This window comes from Cyanistes caeruleus, chromosome 24, assembly GCF_971803275.1.
Source record: "Cyanistes caeruleus chromosome 24, bCyaCae1.hap1.1, whole genome shotgun sequence".
NCBI classification, from domain to species: domain Eukaryota; kingdom Metazoa; phylum Chordata; class Aves; order Passeriformes; family Paridae; genus Cyanistes; species Cyanistes caeruleus.
In genome coordinates this window covers 1,235,227-1,261,910 of record NC_141724.1, presented here as the reverse complement: position 1 = coordinate 1,261,910, position 26,684 = coordinate 1,235,227, and the positions used below count along the sequence as shown (strand labels likewise).

General features: G+C 49.4%; 1 protein-coding gene across 1 annotated transcript in view; it reads left to right on the top strand.

The window, feature by feature from the left end:
* Nucleotides 1-26,684, top strand: part of CR1 (complement C3b/C4b receptor 1 (Knops blood group)) — a 51,130-nt gene that overhangs the window by 572 nt on the left and 23,874 nt on the right. The window contains exons 2-35 of the mRNA XM_086861553.1: nt 100-291; nt 896-995; nt 2,474-2,556; nt 3,024-3,218; nt 4,295-4,354; nt 4,492-4,614; nt 4,699-4,875; nt 5,186-5,274; nt 7,933-8,194; nt 11,916-12,107; nt 12,661-12,852; nt 13,060-13,156; nt 13,322-13,407; nt 13,651-13,845; nt 14,372-14,431; nt 14,531-14,557; nt 14,664-14,727; nt 14,867-14,977; nt 15,198-15,389; nt 15,626-15,721; nt 15,984-16,079; nt 17,172-17,382; nt 19,999-20,089; nt 20,921-21,100; nt 22,180-22,362; nt 22,495-22,674; nt 22,822-23,004; nt 23,255-23,470; nt 24,102-24,293; nt 24,530-24,629; nt 24,966-25,051; nt 25,502-25,696; nt 26,128-26,307; nt 26,402-26,593. Coding sequence (XP_086717679.1) covers nt 100-291; nt 896-995; nt 2,474-2,556; nt 3,024-3,218; nt 4,295-4,354; nt 4,492-4,614; nt 4,699-4,875; nt 5,186-5,274; nt 7,933-8,194; nt 11,916-12,107; nt 12,661-12,852; nt 13,060-13,156; nt 13,322-13,407; nt 13,651-13,845; nt 14,372-14,431; nt 14,531-14,557; nt 14,664-14,727; nt 14,867-14,977; nt 15,198-15,389; nt 15,626-15,721; nt 15,984-16,079; nt 17,172-17,382; nt 19,999-20,089; nt 20,921-21,100; nt 22,180-22,362; nt 22,495-22,674; nt 22,822-23,004; nt 23,255-23,470; nt 24,102-24,293; nt 24,530-24,629; nt 24,966-25,051; nt 25,502-25,696; nt 26,128-26,307; nt 26,402-26,593 — 4,878 coding nt within the window. The remainder of the gene's footprint in view (nt 1-99; nt 292-895; nt 996-2,473; nt 2,557-3,023; nt 3,219-4,294; nt 4,355-4,491; nt 4,615-4,698; nt 4,876-5,185; nt 5,275-7,932; nt 8,195-11,915; nt 12,108-12,660; nt 12,853-13,059; nt 13,157-13,321; nt 13,408-13,650; nt 13,846-14,371; nt 14,432-14,530; nt 14,558-14,663; nt 14,728-14,866; nt 14,978-15,197; nt 15,390-15,625; nt 15,722-15,983; nt 16,080-17,171; nt 17,383-19,998; nt 20,090-20,920; nt 21,101-22,179; nt 22,363-22,494; nt 22,675-22,821; nt 23,005-23,254; nt 23,471-24,101; nt 24,294-24,529; nt 24,630-24,965; nt 25,052-25,501; nt 25,697-26,127; nt 26,308-26,401; nt 26,594-26,684) is intronic.

Genomic DNA, 26,684 nt, shown 5'->3' with positions numbered 1-26,684 from the left:
GAGCAGCAGGAGCCCTCCAGGAGCGCTCCCGTGGTCCCAGGGAGTGTTTGGCCCTGTCCTGGTGGGCAGCTCTGTCAGGGCAGCTTTCCCTGGCTGCAGGGAGCTGCTCTGCCCCAACACGGCTGAGGTTCGCTGCCCTGTCCAAGGAGGACAAGACCAGGAATTTCTTCCCCGTTGGCACCAAGGTGAGCTACGTCTGCCGGCCCGGCTACGAGAACACCTCGGAGAGCTCCCCCTCCAGCACCTGCCTCGAGAACCTGACGTGGTCACAGCCCCCTGAGCTGTGCAGGAGTGAGTATTGCTGCTGCCCCCACACCCCAAAAAAGCATCCCTGGCTGCTCCCAGCCTGCATCCCGAAATGCAGCCTGGTCATCATCGTCCAGCAGCTCCTTTGACACAAAATCGGGTGGATATTCCTTGTCATTCCTATCTGAGACTGAACAGCAGGAGTTTCAGTGATGTTTTTTATGTTTTTTCTGCTGGTCTGCTTTGATTTTCATGCTAGGGAATGTTGGACTCGGTGATCTTAGAGGTCTTTTCCAACCTTTTCATGGTCCTGAAGGATTTCCAGTGGGGCACGGCACAGGCAGGAGACAAATCCCAATTTGCTGTTCTAGCACTGAACTCCAACACAGAGGCCAAACATTCTCTTGGTGACACCCATGGAATGTTAGGGCTGGTGATGTGACAGGAATGGTTTTTCACAGTTGATCCACTGCTGTGGAAACCCCTCTGTGAATCTGGAGCATTTTGGGATCCCCACCTTCCCCCACAGCTGAGCCTGGCTCCTGCCAGCCTGGCTGGGATGCCCATGGAATAAAATACTCTGGAACCTTTGGGAAAACCCTCCAAGCCTGCGTCCCAGGTCTCATTCAGCCTTTTTTGTGTCCCCCAGGGAGGTCCTGCGGCGCCCTGGGAGCGCTGCCCGGGGGGAGAACGGGGCCCCTCATGGCCCTGGAGCTGGGAGCACGAGTGGATGTGTCCTGTGAGGATGGGTGAGTGCTGGCACACAGCTGCAGGGTGGCACACAGCTGCAGGGTGGCACACAGCTGCAGGGAGGACACCAGGGCCAGGATTCAGGGCCACCTCTTCCTCCAAGAGCCACCCAGAGGAGCTCCAAGTGTCCATCCCAACCAGAGCAGTTGTACTCTCAGCTGATGGCTCTAGACTTCCACACAAGTTATTTAAAATATTTCAGCTTAGGATAGTTGAGATATATTGAACAGAAAGTGGTTTTACACTGGAATTTTTAAAATGCAGCTGGGAAAGTGCAGTGAAGCACAATTTCCACAGTCAGGAGCTGACTCATGGCTGCTGCCTGCTTTCAGTCAGGGCCCAAATGCAGAGGACAGGAATTTGTATCTCCAGCTGCTGTTCCTCCCTCCCTCCCTCCCTGCAGGAATCAGCTGGCATCACCTGCCTTGTGCTTGTCCACGTTTTACAGAGGGGTTTCCCTCTCCCGTGGGATGTGGCTGGAGGAAAGGACAGCGTGTCCTGCCCTGCTGGGCTGCAGCTAAACTTTGGAAATCCGCAGCAGGGTGGAGGGATGATGCTGCTCCTGTTAGATCAGAAATCATCCACCATGTCCAGAGGGGTTTTGCACAGAATGGGGAAGGTGTCAGAGGCCAGAACAGGATCCATGAGCTTCCAGCCAGCCAGGGCAGAAACCACTTGAATTAAATGTGGCTCGATCCCTGCTGTACATGGAGGCTCTGCCCGAATCCCAGAATCCCAGACTGGTTTGGGTTGGAAGAGACCTTAAAACCCATCCAGTGCCATGGACAGGGACACCTCCCCCTGTCCCAGGTGGCTCCAGGCCCCGTCCAGCCTGGCCTTGGACACTTGCAGGGATGGGAAGTGTGCAAGGTCTCTGGGGAAAGCATTTTATCAGCTGAGGAGCTGCCCCAGCAGCGTGCTGCCACCCGGTTTTCCAACAAAGCTTCAGCAAAACGGCCGCACCTGGCACCCCAAAGCAGGTGTTGGGCAGGAGGTGGCACTGGGGGACACTGGGGAGCCCATCAGGGACCCTGGTGAGCAGCAGCCAGGGCTGAGCCCATCCTTTGGAGGTGCTGTGTGTGCTCAGCACGGAGCCTGTCCCTCGTCACCTCATCCCTGAGGGGACAGCAGCGTGGGAAAGGCCCTGGGTGGGGACAGAGCCAATCCCAGCACTGCTGTGGGCCAGGAGCAGGCAGGAATTGAGTCCCTGATTCAGCAAATCCGTGTGGGAATCCAGCCCTCAGCTCAGCCCTGCCTGCCATTCCCAGAGAGATCCAAACTCTCCCTTCCCTGGCATGGGAAATGCAGAGTCAGAGCAGGGAATCACCTAAAACAGATGAGCACAGACCCTGGCAGGAGTTCTCCTGTTAACCATCATCGCTGCTAGTTTGGAGCTGCCTTTCCTACACTCCTGGTCATGGTGGGAAATATTCCCAGGTTCTGGACAGTTACAGTGATTTTCTCTCGTGTATTTTAGGTACAAATTAGTCGGGAATAATTTCATCCAGTGCCAGCTGAAAGGAAACGATGTTGAATGGAGCGAACTTCCAACTTGTGAATGTGAGATTCATTTTTAATTATGAGATTAAACCTTTCTACTTCACTCCAGCAGATCCTGCATCCCAATTCCAGCCCAAACCTCTCTTGGGATTGTTTTTGTTGATGCTCTGTGGCTGATCTGTCCCCAACAGCTGAGAAATTCCCATTCTGTTGCTGACACCATTTCAGCAGCTTTGCTCCCACAAAATCAACATTTCTGTCATGACTGAAGGCGATGGGGTGAGATTTCCAGGAATCCTGAGCATGGAAAATTGCTGTTTATTTGTTGTGGCCGTGCTGGGAGAGGGAGAAAGGTGTGGGAAGAGAAACTTTGGGGCCAAACGAGAGGAAACTGGGACAGGCAGCTTCACCCATCCAGTGCTGGTCACCTTCACTGCCCAAAGTTTATCTGCAAGAGCCTTAGGAAGACTCAAATTTGATATATTTTATTCAAGTTTTAGCCAACACATTGTCCTTCTCTCCTGCAGTAATCACCTGCTCTCCACCTCCTCCGATCAGCCACGGCAGACACGATGGGGAAGGCGTTGAAATTTTTGCTTATAACTCCACGGTGACCTACAGCTGTGAGCCCGACTTCCAGCTGCTCGGGAATGGGAGCATCCGCTGTCAGAGCAGGGACGGAACCAGCGGGGTCTGGAGCGGTGCCGTGCCCGAGTGCAAAGGTGCTTTCATCTGAGTGCAGTGTCTGATACCATTATTTATTATTTATTATTTATTATTTATTATTTATTATTTTTTATTTAATATTTATTATTTATTATTTATTATTTAGTATTTAGTATTTAGTATTTAGTATTTAGTATTTAGTATTTTTATTATTTATTATTTATTATTTATTATTTATTATTTATTATTTAATATTTAGTATTTAGTATTTAGTATTTAGTATTTAGTATTTTTATTATTTATTATTTATTATTTATTATTTATTATTTATTATTTATTATTTATTATTATTTCTTATTTTTATTACTTATTACTTATTACTTATTATTTATTATTTATTACTTATTAGTTATTATTTGTTATTTATTATTTATTATTTATCATTTATCATTTGTTATTTACTATTTATTATTTATTTTTATTTTTATTTATTATTTATCATTTATTTACTATTTACTATTCACTAGGAACTATTAACTATTTACTATTTATTCTTTATTATTTACTATTTCTTCTTTATTATTTACTATTTACTATTTATTGATTATTATTTACTATTTATTATTTATCATTTACTATTAACTATTAACTATTTACTATTTATTATTTACTATTTATTCTTTATTATTTACTATTTATTATTTACTATTTACTCTTTATTATTTACTATTTATTATGTACTATTTACCGTTTATTATTTACTATTTACTATTTATTGATTATTATTTATTATTTACTATTTATTCTTTATTATTTACTATTTATTATTTACTATTTACTCTTTATTATTTACTATTTATTATGTACTATTTACCGTTTATTATTTACTATTTATTATGTACTATTTACCATTTATTATTTACTATTTACTATTTAATGATTATTATTTATTATTTACTATTACTTACTATTTACTATTCATTATGAGTTTGGTATTTAGGACAAACCAGCATAAACTATTGTGGGTCTGAAGTGCAGGAGGGGTCAAATAAAAGCCGTAAGGAAATTTTCAAGGGGAAAAGGCAGTGCTGGAGCAGAGTGCTCCGAGCAACAATCCCTCTCTGTCCCCTAGAGAGAAGCTCAGCTGTCAAACTTGGAGCAAAAGGCATGGAGAGCAGAGCTCCTCCCAAAAGTGAGTTGAAATGACTCCACGTTGAACCAAAACCCTTTTATTTTTCTCCTTTATCGCCTTTCTCCACCAAAGATGAGTTTGTTTCAAAGATTCATCTCCGCCTGATGAATTTCACCCCGCGAATTTCGGTTTCTCAGCTCCCCAGGGAAATGGAATCCAAGCCTCTAGGAAGGGTCTCAGGTGGGAGATGAAGCTCAGCCTCTATAAAAAGGCGCTCCAAAACACCATCTCCTCCTCCCAGTCTTCCTTCAGGAAACCAGGTCAGTCCTGGAGGGGCATCACTGGGACTTCCTCCCATCCCTAAAACCCGGAGCTTTCATTTTTCCTCCCACATTTCTCTCCAGTGAGCAGGAACCGGGCTGCCTCAGGGTTCAGATTTGTTCTGCCTTTGTACAAATCCCCAAAATCCTATTCTGGGGCCAGCAAAGGAGCCATGTGTCCTCCGAAGCACCTGGGGATCCTTCCCTCACCTGGCTGCTTTCAAAAGTTAAAACGATCCAAATTTCCATCATTTTGTAGAAGTGAGTGGGTTTCTTCTCATGTTCTTTTCTTCTGTAAGTTTTCTCTGTTTAATTTATATTTTTTTGCTGGTTGGGGCATCTGGTTCACAGCTCAGCTTTGACTGCACCGACCTCCTGTTATCTTAAAAAGCTTTTCTTTGTCTGGAATACATTTTAATTTATCAATTATTTCCTTGCCCTCACATTATTACAATTTGTTTTGGTTTTTTTTAACTCATTTTTTGGGCATTTTGAAAAGCAAGAGAGAATTTTTTACCCTGAGAGTGCCAGGGCTCTGAGGTGCTGATGCCAACCTTGTTGCACACCACAGGGAGGTGGTGCACAGCCAGGAGAAGCTGGATGTGGTGGAAATTCTGGTCCTCCAAATTCCCCACCCGCTGCAAAGGAGGATTTTATCCGTGAAAAGGGTGAGTGTTGGCTTTGTGGGCACTGCTGGGACACACAATTGTGTCACTGTAGGTGAGGAAGACACAGCCCCCACTGGAGGATCTCAACACCCAACTGGGGGATGGTGAAAGGTTTTTCTCTGGTGTCAGGGTCAAGCTGAGTTTTGTCTTTTGGGTCAAAACCAGAAAATCTTTTACCGCTCCTGATCTGTTCCAAAAGTGCCCCATGCACTGGTCACGCTTCTCAGGACTCTTACACCTTGCTTTAAGATAAAAGATGACCTAAATCAGGTCTGTCCCACCTATCAATTGTAATTTTTTAATGATGATGTTTCAGCATTCCAAGAAAAGGATTGAAAATTACTCCTGCAAGCACTGGCAGGTTTCCATATCTGCTCCTCCCATCTGGGTTTTCCTTTCAGGATTTCCTTCCAGCATCCCCACTCCAGCCGTGATTCCTGCTGATCCCACCAGAATTTCCGAGCCTGCGTTGTCCCAGAAACCCCCAGAGCTCCTGCAGAAGTTGCTCCAGAGCCCGGCTGTGCCCCGCCCAGCCTGATGCTGTGTTTCCAGGGCCGCAGGTTTTCTGCTCTCGGGAAACACCACAACAAACCCTAAACACAGCCCCAGCCTCCCTGGGGAGCTGAGCTGCTCCCGTAACTTCGCAGGAATTCCTGGCTGCAGCGGATCCAGCTGTGGATCCAGCTGCTGGCGGGGCTGAAAAGCAAAGCACGGACTTCCCTGTCCTGCAGAGTTTAAGCTCATTTCTTTTAGGAAACCAAGGTACTTGGGACCTTACATTGTTTGATCTTTATATCTTGAGAGGTTTAAGCCCTTTCTTTAGCAAAATCTGCTTCTTGTACCAGCCCAAAGCTCCTTGAAGTTTTATTTCTACTCCAGGAAGATAAAGCCATGTGTGGGTCGGGCACCTCTGATCTCCTAAGGTAAAGGAGCCACTTCTGCTTTCCAGAGGGAGGGAGGCAGCTCAGTCCTGCTGTGAGCACATCAACCACGCACAGACACAGAATTACAACTCCTGAATATCCTCCCCACCCTGCAGATCTCCAACTCCTAAAATATCCACCCTGCAACAGAGGGATGGGGAAAGTCGTGTGTGTTCTTTCGGCTGCCTACCCCAATTTTGTCCTGTAAAGAGCTGAAACTCCCAAAGCCTTTCTGGGGTTTTATTTCTATTTAGTAATAAATGGTAATTGTTTATAAAGGGCAGTGTGTGAATTCAATCCCCTGCTGTTTTCTCGTCGTATTTCATTCTCTTTTTCAAGAAGCAATCAGCTTTAAGGTATATCCTGGCAATGCTCAGATTCCACGATCAGTCTCTATCACTCTGAACATTCATTTTCTAAATGCCATCCATAACAAGTTTAAGTGGATTATATATTTTTTTTAAAAAGCAGTAAGAGAGGAAAGCAAACCCATGCAGGACTTTTCTGGGAAGTGGTCTGGAAAAAGCAGCTGGAGTCACACCTCCCTAAACCCTACTCAGCCACCCCAGGACTGAGCCCTGCTGCCCCTGAGCTGTGTCTCGGCCCAGGCAGAGCCAGGGCTCAGCCCCAGGAGGTTTTGGCAGCTGAGGCAGAGTTTCTGTGGAAATCCTGGAGCAGCTCCAGCAGCTCCAGCGCTGTTTTTTCTGGCAGGTTTTGCCAGACACCTCCCGCTGCCCCAGCCCTGCAGCAGCTCTGCTCAGGCTGCTCCCCTGTGCTGCCAGCAGCTGCTCGGGCTGATTTCTGCACTGCAGGGAGGGATGGCAGAGCCAGATAAAGCCGGGGGCCCTCGGTGGCCGGGCGGGCACAGAGCCGCTATCGTGGGGCTCAGCTGCCGCTCGGTTCCTGGGGAAAACAGGGCAGAAATGTGGGTGCAGCAGGGGCAGGGCTGAGCCTGGGCACGGACACGGGGTGCAGATGTCTCCTGCTCTCTCCTGAAGCAGGAAACAGCCTGGCTCAAGGGTTCAGCCCGTGAGCCAGAGCATCTCACCGAGCTGCAGCTCTTGGTTCTGTGGGGAACCACTCCCTGCAGGGCTCGGCAGGATGCGGAGCCTTTGCCAAAAACCTTTCAGCATCTTCCTGCCCCGTGCCAAGGTCACTGCCCTAAGCTAATACAGGAGAATTCCCCAGAATTCAAAGGTAGGGTTTTTTCCTGTTAACAGATTCCTTTTGCCTTATGCAGCCACCATCCCCCTCAGGCCAGTGAGCTGTAAAAGTGGAGCCAGGGTATCTCCATGGAATTTGTCACCGTGTTTACAAGTGTTCCAAAGGAATGCGTTATCCAAGGTGCTGGATTCCTCCCTTAGGAAAACACCTCTGCGTCTCAGGGCAAACGCCTTTGTAACATCTTCTTGGAGCTTAAATTGTATGGGAAAGGAAAATAAAGTGGAAATTAAAAAATAAAAAAAAAAACGTAGAAGGGATAAGTTTGAGCTTCTCAGTGGAGACATCGCTGTTTCCTGGATAACAAATGGAAGCAGGAAGGTGCAGGTCGGCAGCTGCTGGCTGCCCCTTCCTCGGACTGGGACATTCCCCTTCCTGCCCTTTTTGGTTGGGGTCTTTTCCTTCGGGACTTGGCAGCTTTGGAGGGAGGGGAGCCTTTCCTGGGAGGCGCAGAGTGACGCTGAGAAGGCGAGGCTGAGGCAGGGGGTGTCAGGGGATGATGCCAGGGCTCACTGGCGGAGCAGGCACCGCTCACCCCGGGTGTTCCACACCCAACCCAGCTCCCACCGCACTCGGGATTTCGTCAGAGGCTTCCCGGAGCTGAGCTGAGCTGGACGGGAGGGGCGGGCGGGGGCTCCGTGGAGCTCGAACTGGCCCTGCGGGAGCGGCTGCGCTGCCCGGGCAGTGCCGGGGCAACCGCGATGGGCTCCGGCTGCCGCTGCTCGCTCCTGCCGCTGCTGCTGCTGCTGCTCCTGCCTGTGGTGTGGGGTGAGCCCCTGGGGAGGAGAGGGGTGGGGTGGGCGGGGAGCCTGGCACCCTGGGGTGGGTGTTCCATGGGCGCGGGAGGGTTCTCCATGGGAAAGTGCGTTATCCACGGCAGTGTGTGCTCCGTGTGTTATCCACGGGAGTGTGTGTTATCCAGGACAGTGTGCATTATCCACAGCAGTGTGTGTTATCCACAGCAGTGTATGTTATCCATGGCAGTGTGTGTTATCCAGGACAGTGTGCATTATCCACAGCAGTGTGTGTTATCCACAGCAGTGTGTGTTATCCATGGCAGTGTGCGTTACCCACAGCAGTGTGTGTTATCCATGGCAGTGTGTGTTATCCACAGCAGTGTGTGTTATCCACAGCAGTGTGTGTTATCCACAGCAGTGTGTGTTATCCATGGCAGTGTGTGTTATCCATGGCAGTGTGTGTTATCCATGGCAGTGTGTGTTATCCATGGCAGTGTGTGTTATCCACAGCAGTGTGTGTTATCCACAGCAGTGTGTGTTATCCACAGCAGTGTGTGTTATCCACGGGAGTGTGTGTTATCCAGGACAGTGTGCATTATCCACAGCAGTGTGTGTTATCCATGGCAGTGTATGTTATCCATGGCAGTGTGTGTTATCCAGGACAGTGTGTGTTATCCAGGACAGTGTGTGTTATCCACAGCAGTGTGTGTTATCCATGGCAGTGTGTGTTATCCATGGCAGTGTGTGTTATCCACAGCAGTGTGTGTTATCCATGGCAGTGTGTGTTATCCACAGCAGTGTGTGTTATCCATGGCAGTGTGTGTTATCCATGGCAGTGTGTGTTATCCACAGCAGTGTGTGTTATCCACAGCAGTGTGTGTTATCCATGGCAGTGTGTGTTATCTATGGCAGTGTGTGTTATCCACAGCAGTGTGTGTTATCCACAGCAGTGTGTGTTATCCACAGCAGTGTGTGTTATCCATGGCAGTGTGTGTTATCCACAGCAGTGTGTGTTATCCACAGCAGTGTGTGTTATCCACAGCAGTGTGTGTTATCCACAGCAGTGTGTGTTATCCACATCAGTGTGCGTTACCCACAGCAGTGTGTGTTATCCATGGCAGTGTGTGTTATCCACAGCAGTGTGTGTTATCCACAGCAGTGTGTGTTATCCACAGCAGTGTGTGTTATCCACAGCAGTGTGTGTTATCCATGGCAGTGTGTGTTATCCAGGACAGTGTGTGTTATCCACAGCAGTGTGTGTTATCCACAGCAGTGTGTGTTATCCACAGCAGTGTGTGTTATCCATGGCAGTGTGTGTTATCCACAGCAGTGTGTGTTATCCACAGCAGTGTGTGTTATCCACAGCAGTGTGTGTTATCCACAGCAGTGTGTGTTATCCACAGCAGTGTGTGTTATCCACAGCAGTGTGTGTTATCCATGGCAGTGTGCGTTACCCACAGCAGTGTGTGTTATCCATGGCAGTGTGTGTTATCCACAGCAGTGTGTGTTATCCACAGCAGTGTGTGTTATCCACGGGAGTGTGTGTTATCCAGGACAGTGTGTGTTATCCACAGCAGTGTGTGTTATCCACAGCAGTGTATGTTATCCACAGCAGTGTGTGTTATCCACAGCAGTGTGTGTTATCCATGGCAGTGTGTGTTATCCAAGGCAGTGTGTGTTATCCACAGCAGTGTGTGTTATCCATGGCAGTGTGTGTTATCCAAGGCAGTGTGTGTTATCCACAGCAGTGTGTGTTATCCACAGCAGTGTGTGTTATCCATGGCAGTGTGTGTTATCCACGGCAGTGTGTGTTATCCATGGCAGTGTGTGTTATCCAGGACAGTGTGTGTTATCCATGGCAGTGTGTGTTATCCATGGCACTGTGTGTTATCCATGGCAGTGTGTGTTACCCACAGCAGTGTGTGTTATCCACAGCAGTGTGTGTTATCCATGGCAGTGTGTGTTATCCACAGCAGTGTGTGTTATCCACAGCAGTGTGTGTTATCCACAGCAGTGTATGTTATCCACGGCAGTGTGTGTTATCCACAGCAGTGTGTGTTATCCATGGCAGTGTGTGTTATCCACGGCAGTGTGTGTTATCCACAGCAGTGTGTGTTATCCATGGCAGTGTGTGTTATCCACAGCAGTGTGTGTTATCCAGGACAGTGTGCATTATCCACAGCAGTGTGTGTTATCCACAGGAGTGTGTGTTATCCACAGCAGTGTGTGTTATCCACAGCAGTGTGTGTTATCCATGGCAGTGTGTGTTATCCATGGCACTGTGTGTTATCCACAGCAGTGTGTGTTATCCACAGCAGTGTGTGTTATCCACAGCAGTGTGTGTTATCCATGGCAGTGTGTGTTATCCAGGACAGTGTGTGTTATCCACGGCAGTGTGTGTTATCCATGGCAGTGTGTGTTATCCAGGACAGTGTGTGTTATCCACAGCAGTGTGTGTTATCCACAGCAGTGTGTGTTATCCACAGCAGTGCGTGTTATCCACGGCAGTGTGTGTTATCCATGGCACTGTGTGTTATCCATGGCAGTGTGTGTTATCCACGGCAGTGTGTGTTATCCAGGACAGTGTGTGTTATCCACAGCAGTGTGTGTTATCCACAGCAGTGTGTGTTATCCACAGGAGTGTGTGTTATCCACATCAGTGTGCGTTACCCACAGCAGTGTGTGTTATCCATGGCAGTGTGTGTTATCCACAGCAGTGTGTGTTATCCATGGCAGTGTGTGTTATCCAGGGCAGTGTGTGTTATCCACAGGGGTGTGTGTTATCCACAGCACTGTGTGTTATCCATGGCAGTGTGTGTTATCCATGGCACTGTGTGTTATCCACAGCAGTGTGTGTTATCCACAGCAGTGTGTGTTATCCATGGCAGTGTGTGTTATCCACGGCAGTGTGTGTTATCCACGGCACTGTGTGTTATCCACAGCAGTGTGTGTTATCCACAGCAGTGTGTGTTATCCACAGCAGTGTGTGTTATCCATGGCAGTGTGTGTTATCCACAGCAGTGTGTGTTATCCAGGACAGTGTGCATTATCCACAGCAGTGTGTGTTATCCACAGCAGTGTGTGTTATCCATGGCAGTGTGTGTTATCCACGACAGTGTGCATTATCCACAGCAGTGTGTGTTATCCACAGCAGTGTGTGTTATCCACAGCTGTGCGTGTTATCCACAGCAGTGTGTGTTATCCACAGCAGTGTGTGTTATCCATGGCAGTGTGTGTTATCCACAGCAGTGTGTGTTATCCATGGCAGTGTGTGTTATCCATGGCAGTGTGTGTTATCCACAGCAGTGTGTGTTATCCACAGCAGTGTGTGTTATCCACAGCAGTGTGTGTTATCCACGGCAGTGTGTGTTATCCACGGCAGTGTGTGTTATCCACAGCAGTGTGTGTTATCCATGGCACTGTGTGTTATCCATGGCAGTGTGTGTTATCCACAGCAGTGTGTGTTATCCATGGCAGTGTGTGTTATCCATGGCAGTGTGTGTTATCCACAGCAGTGTGTGTTATCCATGGCAGTGTGTGTTATCCATGGCACTGTGTGTTATCCACAGCAGTGTGCATTATTCATGGCAGTGTGTGCTCTGTGTCTGTGCCCCATATCCCTGTCCCTGCGTGTGCTCCCTGTGTGTGCCCTGCTCCCTGTGCCACCCTTTCCCACAGGCTCTGGGTGTGCCCTTTCTGTGTCCAAAAGCAGCAGAAGGAGCCCCGCTAAATCCCCGTTTATTTTCCCACAGCGGACTGCGGGCCGCTGCCAAATATCAGCCACGCCGAGCCCCAGGGGGACACCAAAGAGCAGCAGAGCTTCAGTGTGGGCTCCACCGTGACCTTCAGCTGTGTCCCGGGTTACACCAAGCGCCCCTTTCTCTCCGACACCATCCAGTGCCTGACCAACTCCCGCTGGTCCAGCCTGCCAGAGTTCTGTGGCCGTGAGTGTTTCCCTTTCTCTGACACAAGGAGGGTGTGGGCTGCTTGTGGAAACACTCACAGCTTTGGCAGTTGCTGCCTCAGGGCTTTCCTCATCAACAGGATGAAGTGGTTGGGACACTTCTCTTGCTGCCCCTTTTTCCTACACTCCACCAAGGCTGTCGCCATGGGCTGGCACTTGAGTGTTGATGAAAAACAGAGGAACAGCTTGGGAAACACATGGAAAAGGGGAAGGACTGCAGGGACAGAGCACTGAGTGACCAAAGGGTTAATCACAGAGGGAGGTTTGGCTTCGGGGATTTGGAAACTTCTCCAGTGAGAAGTGGCTGCACTTTCCCACCTCAGACAATTCCCCGGTGGATGTGGCCAGGGAGGAGGGCACTGTTTGGAGTATCCATGTTCTTAGTGAGGCTCGTGCATTATCCCTCAGATTTATATTTACAGTTGAAAGCAAAATATTGTTATTTTTGCTCAGAATTATATTTACAGTTGAAAGCAAAACTCTGTTACTTTTGCTGTGTAACTGGACATTTTGGTTGTCCCTGTGCTGATCAGGCAGCTGTCCCAGGCCACCATCTGTGAAATTTGCTTTGTTATCACCGGAAGATCAAAGGCAGAATTTTTACGCTGTTAATACCACGGTAAGGTACATTTGTCACCCAAGTCATGAAAACACCACAGACCAGCCCCCCACCAGCACCTGTTTGGACAACTTAACGTGGACAGAAGTTCCTGAACTGTGTCAGAGTGAGTGTCTCCACGTAATTTCATTTTCTCCAAGGCTCTATTCCAAGTACCACATCTGTATTTTTAAATCGCTCTTTTCTAATTACATTTAACATGAAACCATGCCTGATTTGACGTTGCCATACTGCCATGAAAACTGAGTCTGTGGGGTTTTTCATTTAATTTTCAGTCTCATATTCTCCTAAGGACAATCTTACTCTTTTTTAGAGAAATCTTGTGGTATTCCAGCTGATCCAGAAAATGGGCAAGTTATGGCAAAAAATCATCAGCTGGGAGCAACAGCCAATGTGGTTTGTGACCGTGGGTGAGTGTGAAGCCACTGCCCACTGCACCCAGTTGCCTGGCCAGGGTCACTGGGGTGTAAACTGGGACATTCATGGGGCTCTGCCAATAGAGTCCTCAGCACCTCTGTGGTGACACATCCTTGGTGACAACAAGCTGATTTTGGGATGTGCCTTTACCCCCGCAGGTACAGATTGGAGGGAGCGTCACCTTCCATCAGGTGTTTACTGCAGGAAGGCAAAGCTGTCTGGAGTCCTCTTCCAGTTTGTCAGGGTGAGTGAAGTTGTGCAGTGCTCGACTGGAACAACCAAATATTCCAGCTCAGACCACTGAACTTTTGGTTTACTTCACTAAGTGAAGTCAGGCCAGCATCTCTGCAAGGGGGGAGCTGCTGTCACAAAGCAGGACATCACTGGTTCCTCCTGCCTGTGAAGGCCTGACAGGAACAGTGTCCGCCCAGGCTGCTGAGAGCATCCCAGGGGTCACCTTCTGAGTTCTTTTCTCTGTCTCCCACAGTGATTTCCTGTCCCCCTCCTCCAGCCATTGCTCACGGGCAGCACAGTGGGAACAGCTCGCAGGAATTTGTGTTCGGCTCCATCACAACCTACACGTGTGAGCCGGGGCTGGAGCTGGTGGGACAGGACACCCTGCTCTGCACCACAGACAGCGGGGACAACGGCACCTGGAGCGGGGCCCCTCCCACCTGCCGGGGTGAGCATCATCCCCTCCTCACAACCATCCCCTCCTCACAATCATCCCCTTCCCCAGCACTCTGCTCCTGCTGGGCTGATAATTGCTCCTAACTCCATCCTGCACGGGCATTCTGTAGGGTTTGCTTCCAGGGGAGCAGCATCTGCTCTGCAAGGTGCCAGGCTCTGCTGAGGAACACCAGGAGCAGAGCCAGACATGGTTTTACATTTTCCCTTCAAGAGGAACAGGCAGAAATGTAATGAACAGGGTGTGAAATGTGTCAGTGACTGCAGAGCTGGCGGAGGGAACTTAGAAGGGATTTATGTCACGTGTCCAACAACAGCCAGGCAATAAAGCCAGCTGTAACAGCAGAATCCCCTCTGTCCTTAATGCCTGGAGGGGCACAGAGGCCCCTGACACAACCTGAGCTGCACATTTCACCTGCCCATGTCATGTTTACTCCTCTCTGAACTATTTTATATATTATGTACAAGTTCAGCACCAGCTAAAATAACATTTTGAGCGCTTTTCCTTTGTCTCTCCCTAGTTAAAACCACAGCAGAGACAAACCAAACCAAAGCCTCAGAAGAGAATCCTTACTGGCTGGGTAAGAGCTCCATTACTTAGAAGTCCTGTTAATTGCTGTAATTGCATCACATTTTGGGCTTCATATTTTTAACATCCATTTCATTATTTTCCTCCCCAGCAAGCATCCTCATTCCAAGCTGCATTGGTAAGCAGCTTAAAATCCAAAATGTATTTTCCTACCCCAAAGCTGTTTGCTGTTAAAGACCTGAAGTCAAAGGTTGATTTCACTCTCCCTTTCCCTTCTTTGTCAGTTCCCCCAGTAGTCCTTGGACTTCTTGCTGGGGTCATCATGAGCCGGAAAGAGAGTGAAAAGCAGTAAGTGACTTTCCCTGGGGATAAGTGGATTTTTCTTTTCAAGCCCTGTATCTTCAGGATATTTGCATGGTTAGCAGGATTTTACCATGTTGCTAAGTTTCTTTTTATTCTAAAAATTTCCTCCTTTCTGCCTCTTCAGCTCTTACAATGTGAATTTACAAAAGTGCGAGATGAAGGGAAGGGATGCAGCCATGCACCTGGAGGTTACAGATGAGAAGAAGCAGCTCAAGCCCTGGAATTCCTATTTTTGGTAGGTTTGCTCATTCACCTGCCCAAAAACCGGTGCCAGACTTCTGCCTATAGCCAGGGGTGTCACTGCTGCTGCGCTCACCTGTGCAGAACACCTTGGAGCAGGTTTTGACTTTCCCACACCACGATGAACACGCTGCTGTCCCGAGGGTGTTTCACAGAGGGTTTGGGTTTTGCTGGCTGCTCTCTGGATGCATTTCCCCCATCTCTCTCATCCACAGCCACACAGGGAACTGCCACGTGTGCCCCAGCTGTGAGGAGCAGCTCCACGGTGACCTGGCCCCTCTCTCAGAGCCCACACGCCTCGGCTGCGCCATCTGCCAGGACTGGCTGAGCTCCCAGCCCCAAAAACCCCGCACATACTCGGTCCCCAGCGTCGGTGATGGGGACAGGCAGAGCCCAGCAGGCACCAGGTACAGCCCCCAACAGGAGCTCGCTCCTTCTCCCCTCCACACACCCCTGGGAGGCAAAACAATGGCAAAGGGGGAGGAAGCATCTTGATGTGGATAAAGTGAGTTTTGCAGCTGGAATTCCTGTGGTTCCTGTTTTAGCAGGAGCAGGGATTTGATATTTAGGGAACGGTGGCTGTGTCGGGCAGCTGGTGTTTTTGGAAAGACACACGCTCAGGTTGTCCTCTCTCTGTGTTCAGCTCTCCTGTCAAAGCTGGGGATGTGCTGAGGGGAAATGGCACAGAAGAAGCTGCTCCGTGGTGGAGTGAGGCAGAGCAGCCCAGGGACCACCAAAGGTCAGTCTTCCACCTAAAAATACCCAGAAGCCACGGTGGGCCTGGACAAAAATCAGCAGATTTCATGTCAGGGTAGAACTGTGTTTATCAGAGAATCCCAGAACGGTTTGGAGTGGAAGGGACCTCAAAACTCATCTCATTCCCAGCCCCTGCCATAGGCAGAGACACCTTCCACTATCCCAGGTTGTTCAAGCCCCAGAAACGTGGCCTGGAAGGCACAGCCATGCTCTCAGTGCACATCCTGAGTGGTTCTTCTCCACAGTGAGCACATCTGTCCCATCTGTGAGAGCTGGCTCCGTGCCCACACTGGCCAGGGTGGCAGCAGGGCTGTGGCACCAGGGGACTGGCAGGACGAGAGGTGAGTGTGGCCAGGGCAGGCAGCTCCTCTCAGCACTGCAGGGTGTGCCCAGTGCCCTCCAAACCGACAGCTCACTGCTTCACCTGAAACAAGAATAGGTGGGAGCTGGATGCTCCTGGCCCTGGGTTAGGGTGGGAGTGTGGTGCCATCAAGCAGAGATGTGAAAATGGGAGAGGTTTATTCAGATAATAAAAACACAGTGGGGTTTCTGTGGGTGCCTCTGGAGCAGCCTGTGCTCCTCAGCTGTGCTCACCTGGCTCAGCCTCGTGTTCTTTGGAGCTCTGCTTTTAAGAACCCAGCAGTGGGAGCCTCTTTTCACCACTGCCCAGTGCTTTTCCCTCCTGTGCCTGTGGGTCGTTTGCTCGTGGTGAGGAGGTTTTGGGCCAGAGCAGTGATAAGGTAAAACTGCTCAGTTTATTTATATTACTTATATAAATAATTTATATTTATATTTATATATTTATATATTTATATATTTATATATTTATATATTTATATATTTATATATTTATATATTTATATATTTATATATTTATATATTTATATTTATATTTATATTTATATTTATATATTTCTATTTCTATTTCTATTTCTATATTTATATATTTTTTATTTTTATATTTATATTTATATAATATTTATATTTATATTTATATTTATATTACCTATATAAAATATATTTATTTATATAACTGCTCATATTTATTTATTTACTTCCTGACCCTCTCCCATGCAAGTCTGGTGCTCTCTCAGGCCAGCAAAGCTTCCTTAACAGTCAAATTCTTATGAGAAACAAGATAAACACGGTTTGGCACGTGCATCTGCTTGCTTTGGCTTCAGGGAGTGGGAACTCCTCGCTGCTGCATTCGTTTCGGGGTTTTTCCATTTATTCCTGTGAGTGCCTGTGCCACTGGCTGTGAGCCCCAATCCTGGGGGAGCTGGTCCAGTTCTGCATTCTGGAATCATCGTTTATTTCAATTTAAAAAGGGAAGTTGTGAAGGAAAGCAGCTTTTGTGGGTGCTGGAGCCCGGGCAGGGTGGTTTGGAGAGGGGCAGGTCCTGTCAGGGCTCACCCTCACCTCTCTCCTCACAGCCCAGAGCTCCCCATCTGCCCTCCCTGCAGGGACTGGCAGCTCCTGTCCCTTGTCCACGGGGACACAGCCAGCAGCCCCGTGTGTCCCCTGGCCGGGGGGGACACCCTGAGCCACCTGGTCCCTGTGCAGAGCCCCGGCTGCCACGTCTGTCCCGTGTGCTCGGTGCCCAGCCACGCTCACCTGTGCAGCCCCCGCACCTGGCGGCCGCAGGTAGGACCCGAACGGGACCCCCCAAACACCCCGAGCTCCCCGGGGAGGGGAGGGGGCTCCACAAACCCTCCCCAGGCCCAGGGGCTCCCCCTGACCCCCTCCTGTTTCCCTCTGCAGGATAAAGCCAGGAGCTGAGGAGGGAGGGGAGCTCCAGCCCCATCCCTGGCGCTGGCAGGGCTTCGGTTCTCAGTGCAATAAAAGGACCTGAAATCAAAACTCCCACTCCACCTCAGCTGGCAACGAAGCAGAAAAAACCACTTTTATACCCACTTTTAATGCTCACTTCTTTGTTTATTTTTGTATGAAGAAAGTATTTTTGCAGCTCTTAAAGCGAGATGTTAAAAAGTCAGTAAACGTTTCTTTGAGCTGGGAAAAGAATTTAATCTTTGCACAATCTTATTTGTACTTCTTGAACTGCTTTATTTTTTAACTGAGGTTCTTGTCCTAGTGTGCAGATAAAAGTGCAAAATTTATAGTATTTATAGTAAAACTGTTTTATAAATAAAAGGAATGTAAAATAAAGAATCCTGGCTCTGGGGTTAATTTTGTATTTGATTACTAATTAAATTAACTAATAATTGATAAATAATAAACGAATCAATTAGATTAATTCAATTTAATTTAAAATAAGTAAAATAAAAATTTAAAATAATTAATTATAAATTTATATTAAAATAATATAATATAATATAAATATGATATAAATACATAATACATAATACATAATACATAATACATAATACATAATATAATATATACAATATAATATATATAATATAATATATATAATGTAATATATATAATATATAATATATAATATATAATGTATAATATATCATATATAATTAATGATATATGATATATGATATATGATATATGATATATGATATATGATATATGATATATAATATATAATATATAATATATAATATATAATATATAATATATAATATATAATATATGATATATGATATATGATATATGATATATAATATATGATATATTATATATAATGTATAATATATAGCATATAACGTATAATGTATAACATATAACATATAATATATAATATATATAAGATATAACATATAACATATAACATAAACATATTATATATTATATATTATATATTATATATTATATATTATATATTATATATTATATATTATATATTATATATTATATATTATATATTATATATTATATATTATATATTATATATTATATATTATATATATGGAATTTTGACTGGCTGAGCTTGACTCACTCAGACTTTTTAGCTGCTGGGAAAAGCAAAACATTGAGGTTTGGGGTTTTGTCTGCTGCAGAGGTACATCACCCATCTGGCAGCTTCCCATGACGCGCACTTGGGAACAGGAACCACCCAAAATGTGTCTACTATAGACCTTTGGTTTCTCCATTTCCCCCAGCGCCTTCCTGCTGGCAGGAACGAGCCTTTAATAAGAGGGAAACCCACAAATACCCATTTCCATCCACACATCAGCCTCGTTCCAAACAAACCCCCCAAAGTTCTCCCTTCCCAGCAGAGCACTGTCCTGCCCAGCTGTCTCAGCCTTGCAGAACAAGCACTTTGCTGGTTATTTTTATTTCTCTCTTACTGGAAGCCATGTGAGAGACTAAATGGACTAAATACAACCTAAGCCTCGCAGCTCTGGGTTGTGTTTGGGTTTGCTATTTTAATCCCATTTATTCCTACTGCATAGTCCAAAGTGATTTTTTTTTTTTTTCAATTGATTTAATATGTGATTTGGGGATCAGCTTGGAATTATCTCCCCACAATCCAATGAAAGGAATTGCGAATGCTGAAACATTATTTACAGGTGTGATCACCAAAATTTACCATTGCAGAGGTTTTACTGCATTTGTAATAAACTCTACCTGATTTTTCTTTATAATCTGGGTGCAAACGACCAAGTGCAATTCCAAAGGGTGAATGTTGGATTTGTAAGGACTGGAATCTCTCTGTCAATAAAAGAGATAAAAGCAGTTTGTGTCTCACTGCCTGTTTTAGGCTCAGAAAGTGTCCCCTATGTGAGGTGAGGAGCTGGAGCTGCTGGGGCTGCTCCTTCACCAAAAAGTCCTGGCTGGGGCCTTTATTCTTGCTGCCAGTGGTGAGGGATGAGCCCAGGGTCGGATCAGAGGGATTTGTGCCCACAGCTGCTCTGGTTTTTATGGGAGGAGGGAATGCCCCACTCTGCCGCTCCCGTGTGAATTGTGCCATGTCCCTCAGGTGCCACCACCATCACCTGGGGCTCTGGGACAGAGCTGCGACACTTCCCCTGAGGATGCTCTGCGCCGTGGGCACAGCTCCAACACCTCTGCCTGCACCCAGCCCTTTTCCACCCCTCCTTCCACATCCTCCCCTGCCAAAAACAGCAGCGGCAGCAGCCCGAGGCACCTGCAGCCTCCCCGGGGGTGCTGGATGTGCCTGCATGTGCCGGGGAGCCCACAGTTCCTGTCCCACAGTCCTGGGAAGTCCCCCAGCAGCGTCTCCTTCCTCCCACGGGGGCACGGGGGGGAACTGGGGGGAACTGGGGGGAACTGGGGGGAACTGGGGGGAACTGGGGTGCCCATATCTGCCCCGCGCCCCCGGAGCCGCGGGCAGTGCCGGGGATGGTGCCCACCTTCACCCTCTGCCTGCTGGGCAGCTCCGCTCTGCTCCTCAGCACCGCGCCCGGGGCTCCAGGTAAGGCAGAGCAGCAGCTCTGCTCCCCTGGGGCCTTCCTCCCACATCCCTCCTCCTCCTCCTCACCGCTGCCCCTCTCCTCGCTGACCCCAGCGGAGGGAAAGGGGAGCCCCGCGCTGGTCCCGGGTGGCATCACGGAGCCTCCGAGCCCTCCTGCTGATGGCAGAGACGCTCTGGGGTCACCAGAGCCACAGCCGGGACCCCCAGACCGGGCTGGGCACCCCCAGAGAGCCCCCGGCACAGCCTTGTGCTCCTGCAGCACCGATCCTGGGGTGCCCCTGGGTGCCCCTGGCAGCACCGATCCTGGGGTGCTCCTGGGTGCTCCTCGGTGCTCCTGCAGCACCGATCCTGGGGTGCCCCTGGGTGCTCCTGGCAGCACCGATCCTGGGGTGCTCCTGCAGCACCGATCCTGGGGTGCTCCTGGGTGCTCCTGGGTGCCCCTGGCAGCACCGATCCTGGGTGCCCCTGGGTGCCCCTGGGTGCCCCTGGGTGCCCCTGGGTGCTCCTGGGTGCTCCTGGGTGCCCCTGGCAGCACCGATCCTGGGGTGCTCCTGGGTGCCCCTGGGTGCTCCTGGGTGCTCCTGGGTGCCCCTGGCAGCACCGATCCTGGGGTGCTCCTGGGTGCCCCTGGGTGCCCCTGGCAGCACCGATCCTGGGTGCTCCGGCTCAGTCCCGGGCTGCTGCCGGGGATTTGTCACCAAAGGTGGCAGAGGGGTGCCCTGGGAGCAAAGGGAGGGTCCTGCGGCCCCAGGGACCCCCACCCCAGCTGCACCGACACCATCACTGCAGGAACCTGTGCAGGCGAACATTTCCTTTCTCTCCCTTTGCCAGCTGCCCTGTGCCCGTTCCCACGTGTCCGGTACGGGACGGTGTCCCCTCGTCGCTATTCCTACAGGACATGGGACACGGTGACCTTCTCCTGCAGCCCGGGCTACGCTCTGCGAGGCTCCCGCAGCAGCACCTGCGGAGCGGGCTCCAGGTGGAACCCCCCTCCTCCAGAGTGCAGGAAAGGTGAGAGCCCCAGCGGGGTGAGCAGCGCCGGCCGCGGGCAAAGCTCCCTCTCGTGTCCTCACACATTCGGGGGAACGGCAAAGCCGGCACGGATCTGTCCCGGCTCCCCTGCTCCAAGCAGAGCTGGCAGAGACACAAACAGCGGCGGTGAACACGCTGGGATGGGACGGGGGGATGGATGGATGGATGGATGGATGATGGATGGATGATGGATGATGGATGGATGATGGATGATGGATGGATGGATGATGGATGGATGATGGATGGATGATGGATGGATGGATGATGGATGGATGGATGATGGATGGATGATGGATGGATGGATGATGGATGGATGATGGATGGATGATGGATGGATGATGGATGGATGATGGATGGATGGATGGATGGATGGATGGATGGATGGATGGATGATGGATGATGGATGGATGATGGATGGATGGATGGATGGATGGATGGATGGATGGATGGATGATGGATGATGGATGGATGGATGGATGGATGGATGATGGATGGATGGATGATGGCTGGATGGATGGATGGATGATGGATGGATGGATGGATGGATGGATGGATGATGGATGGATGATGGATGGATGGATGGATGGATGGATGGATGGATGGATGGATGATGGATGATGGATGGATGATGGATGATGGATGGATGGATGGATGATGGATGGATGGATGGATGGATGGATGGATGGATGGATGGATGGATGGATGTCTGTGCCCTGGCTGGGGCTCCGACAGGGATGGGGAGAAGTGAACCCCGTGAGACGGCAGGATCTGAATCCCGAGGGGATTTCTGACTCTCTGGGCAGACGTGGGGCATTTCATCTTCGCTGTGGAATGGAAGTAATCATAATAATTCACTGCTTCCATGTCACTGCGGCTCCCTGCCAAATTCTGTGATGCACCCGCAGTCCTGTCCGGGCAATTTCTGGCAGGTGCAGCTGCACTTTTAGTGAATTAAAGCCTCGATCCAGCAAATGGCACACAGGGCAGAATCCAGGATAACACCCTGGCACACAAAGCAGCAAAGAGCAGAGGCACAGGCCGTTCCCTTCCCTCCGCAGAGCTGAGCTGTCCTCGGCCACCGAGCATCGCCAATGGGCTGCACAGCGGACACTCCTGGGCCAGCTTTCCCCGGGGGGTGACCGTGTCCTACAGCTGCAGCGAGGGCTTTCAGCTGCTCGGGAACGCCTCCATCACCTGCACGGACTCCGGGCTCTGGAGCCGGCCCCTGCCCCGCTGTGAAGGTGTGCGGGTGCCTCGCTGCCGGCTGTCCCGTGCGCTCAGAGCAGCGGGCTCAGGGCAGCGGCGGCACGAGGGGCTCTGTGTGTGCGGGCTGCAGCTCACGCAGCGACACTAAAAGGGCTCTGTCCCCACAGCGATCGGCTGCCAGGTCCCCGAGGTGCAGAACGGGAACGTCTACAACCCCCAGAGCACCTACAGAGCTGGAGAGACCCTGCTGTTCGACTGCGATGCTGGATACAGCTCAGAGGGCACGGCCGAGGCTCGGTGCCAGCCCGGGGGCACCTGGGACCCGCCGCTCCTTGGCTGCCAGAGGGGTGAGTGCGGCTGCAGCAGGAGCAGGGGCTGCAGCACCAACGGGGGCTCAGGCAGGGATTGAACCCAGCAGAGCAGCATCGCTCCGCCTGCCGAGCCCTCGTTCCCTGCTCTGTCGCTGGGTTAAATTTCCCATCCCCATCTCGCAGTCCGGCCGTGCCCGATGCCTCCGGAGGTCGCCAATGGAAAGCACAACGCGCAGGACAAAGCGTTTTTCACGGCTGGCATGTCTGTGAGGTACAGCTGCCATCCCGGCTATTACCTGGTGGGAAATGCCGCTGTGTCTTGCAGAGCATCGGGGAACTGGAGCCAGCCCAGCCCTCGCTGTGAAGGTGAGGCCGGGCTCGGTCCCCTCGGGGACAAGCACAGAGTGACTCTGGGCACAGGGGACACCGTCCCCAGTGCAAACAGATCCTCCAGAAGGGTTAATTCCATGTAAAATGTATCAGGGAATCGATTAGCGTCAAGCCTTCCTGCGGCTGGGGAGGTTTGTGTGGAGATCACGCTGATTTTGTTGTTGTGACATCAACAGCCTGTGGATTTGTGCTTTTCTTTGCTCCTCCTGCCCACCCTCATTTCCAGGGACCGTCTGCATCACTCCAATCGTAGCCAACGGAAGGCAAATTGCTGGCCACGGACTCCTCTCTGCGCCCGGGCAAACGGTGACATTCGAGTGCCACGATGGTTACAGGCTGCGGGGCAGTGCCAGCGTGTCCTGCCAGCAGGATGGCAGCTGGCAGCCCCCTGCTCCTGCGTGTGACACAGCACTGCCTCACCAGGACACCTTCAGGTCTCCAGGTACACAACAACCTCGGGCTATGCTGGTATTTCATGTCCCCTAATCCTGTTTCAGAAATGTTGCTAACCCCTTTGAGGGGAAGGTCTAAGAAATACGAACCTAATCCTCTGCAACCCTTTGGGAATTTATTAATTTTTATTTATTAATTTATTTATTTTATTTATTAATTTATTTATTTAATTAATTAATATTTTAATTTAATGATTAATAATTATAATTTAATATAATTAATCTAATATAATTAATATAATTATATATGTAATATAATAATTATATATATTATATATAATATAATAATTAAATATTATATATATTATATATTATATTATAATTATATATTATATATAATATTATAATATATAATATAATATAATATAATATAATATAAAATATAATTATATCTAATGTAATTAATAATTTAATAATTTTATTTAATAATCAATAATGTAATTAATATTTTAATTAATTTAATTAATTAATTTTGTTTATTAATTTCTTTATTTACATTAATCAAAATAAACATTTTTGCAAGGCAACCCTGACCCCTTTCCTCCTAGCAGTGCCCTTTGTGTGCTTGCCCCTGATGTGCCGGTCCTGCCCGGTTCTCATGTCTCTTTTCTCTCTCAATAGGTTCTTGTGGTGCTCCCACAAGGTTTCAGTTCGCTGAGCTAAATGAGGAGCATAGAAATGCCATTGATTTTTCTGTTGGGAAGACTGTGCAATACACTTGCCGCCCTGGATATGCTAAAGTCCCAGGAATGTCACCTACTGTTACATGCCTTGAGAGCGGAGTGTGGTCAGAAGCACTAGAGTTCTGTAAAAGTGAATAGATCCTTGATTTGGTGTCTGTTGGTGCAGGAGGAACAGGTCCCAGGCTCTGTCCGTGCTGCCAAAACCTTGATGTTATTCTGAACGTGTGACTAGTAAAGCCATGTAACTCTCTGATGTTGGAAACCAGTGTTGGGGGAACTGGGAATGCGGGCAGGGGACTGGAGGAGTAATTGCATATTTCGTACTGTGGTGAAGGAGCCTAAAATAAGGGTGTTTTCCTTTCCCAGGGAAACAGTGCAGACACCCTGGTGAGCCTGTGAATGGCAAGATTATTTCCCTGACAGATCTCCAGATTGGGTCTACAGTGGTTTACAGCTGTGAGGAGGGGTAAGTCCTGCTCTGGAGATGGATTAGGTGAGTGAACTAATCTGAACCCCTGTTCACTCACTCCCAGCAAATGGATTCTGCAGAGAAGCCCCAGTGCAGGGCTCTCTACAGAGCACGAGGTGCTCACTGTTGTGCCTAAACACTAAAGTATATCTGTATTTATAGAGATACAGCCTATAAATACCGGGAAATGGGTGAGGAAGAGCAAGGAAGGAACCTCCCTGCAGGGCCACAGCTCTGCTGCCAGCAGGGCTGGTCCCACATCCCAGGGCTGGGGAGGAGCAGCAGCTGCAGCTGCAGAGGCTTGGGGTGAATGACCAATCCTTCCACCACCAGGCACAGGTTGATTGGACAGTCCAGCAGACGCTGTCAGATCTCTGGGGGACGCGTTGCATGGAGCGGTGACGTTCCCCTCTGCCAGCGTGAGTAGCTCACAACTCTGAGGGTTTGCATGGATCTGGGAAATGTTTCCCAGCAGAGACTGCCACTTTCTCTGCTGATCAAGTAGTGTGGCTGATCAGGGGACAGCTTCACACGGAGAGAGAAACATTTGCTGGTACATTCTGGGGTTTTAAAGCATTTCCCAGACTCTCCTAGGTGTGACACACAGGTGACACACAGACTGTGCCTGTTGCACGTCCTGGCACCAGGATTTTACACCAGCGACACAAAATAAGCATTTGATTCCTTATTTCTTAAGAAGCAGGAAATGCAAAGCATGCAGGTGTTTCCTCCTCAGAGCTTTGATTACTGCCCCGCTTTCCACTTGCCAACAAGGATTTCCATCTTTAGAACCAGCTTTTGTGCCCCACAGACTGAGGGATTTCAGGTGCTGTTGTTGAACTGAGAATCCTCGTTGTGCCCCTCTGCAGGCATCCCTTGTGAGCCACCCCCGGACATCCCCAACGGGAAGCACTCGGGCCGGCTGCTGAGCGAGTTCCACTACGGCACCTCGGTGACCTACAGCTGTGACCCCGGCTTCCCTCTGCACGGGGAGCCCTCCATCCACTGCACCACCCGTGACGGCAGCAGCGGCGTGTGGAGCGAGCCCCTGCCGGCCTGCGGAGGTGGGGCTGGGCTGCCTGAGCTGCAGGGACCCCCAGAAATCCCCCAGAAATCCTCCCAGAGCTGCTGCTCCCCGCTGGGAATGACTGGGAAACTCCGGCCAGCTGGAACTCTTGCCCCAGTATTTTCAAGGGTTGAGGCCAGGCAGAGTGGGGGAGGCTGGAGGGTCACCCCACTGCCCCAGGATCCCCTTTCCCCTTGGAGATGTTTGATATCCCAGTTTGATATCGCAGTTTGATATCCCAGTCTGATATCCCAGTCTGATATCCCAGTTTGATATCCCAGTTTGATATTGCAGGATGAGGGCACAACATCATCTCTGGAAAATTATTTTCAGGCTTGCATCTTAAAATTGCAGCTCTTGGTGGCTTCACAGCCGCACAGCTCTGCCTGAGGGCCCGTTTGGAGCACCTGCACCTCTTTTCTTTTCCAGTGGCGAGTTGTCCGGTCCCACGGATCCAGAACGGGAGGATCGTGGCTCCCAGGTCTGCCTACACACACAGGGACACGGTGACATTTGAATGTGACCCAGGCTATGCCATTCGTGGCCACAGAGAGCTCCAGTGCCAACCAAACAACACCTGGGAGCCGCCTGTGCCGGTCTGCGAGCCGGGCAAGTGTCCCAGCAGGGCGTTAACCTTCCCCTGCTCTCCCAAATCCACCTTTCCTGGCTCTTTAACAGCCGGGCTGGCTCTGTCTCCCAGCAGCTGGCTGCAGAGCCCCTGCCAGGCTGGAGTTTGCCGAGCTGAAGGAGCGCTACAGGCAGCAGGAGGTGTTTCCCGAGGGGAGCAGGGTGGAATTCGTGTGCCAGCCTGGCTACACCCAGCTCCCGGGGGTCTCGCCAGCCATCACCTGCCTCAGGAACCAGACGTGGTCTGCAGCGCTGCAGTTCTGTCAAAGTACGTCCTGCAAGGGCTGGGAAGCTGAAGTGTGAGGCTTGGCTGGTTTTCCGTGTTTGCCCAGCTCTGTGGGTTTCTCTGCCTGCTCTCT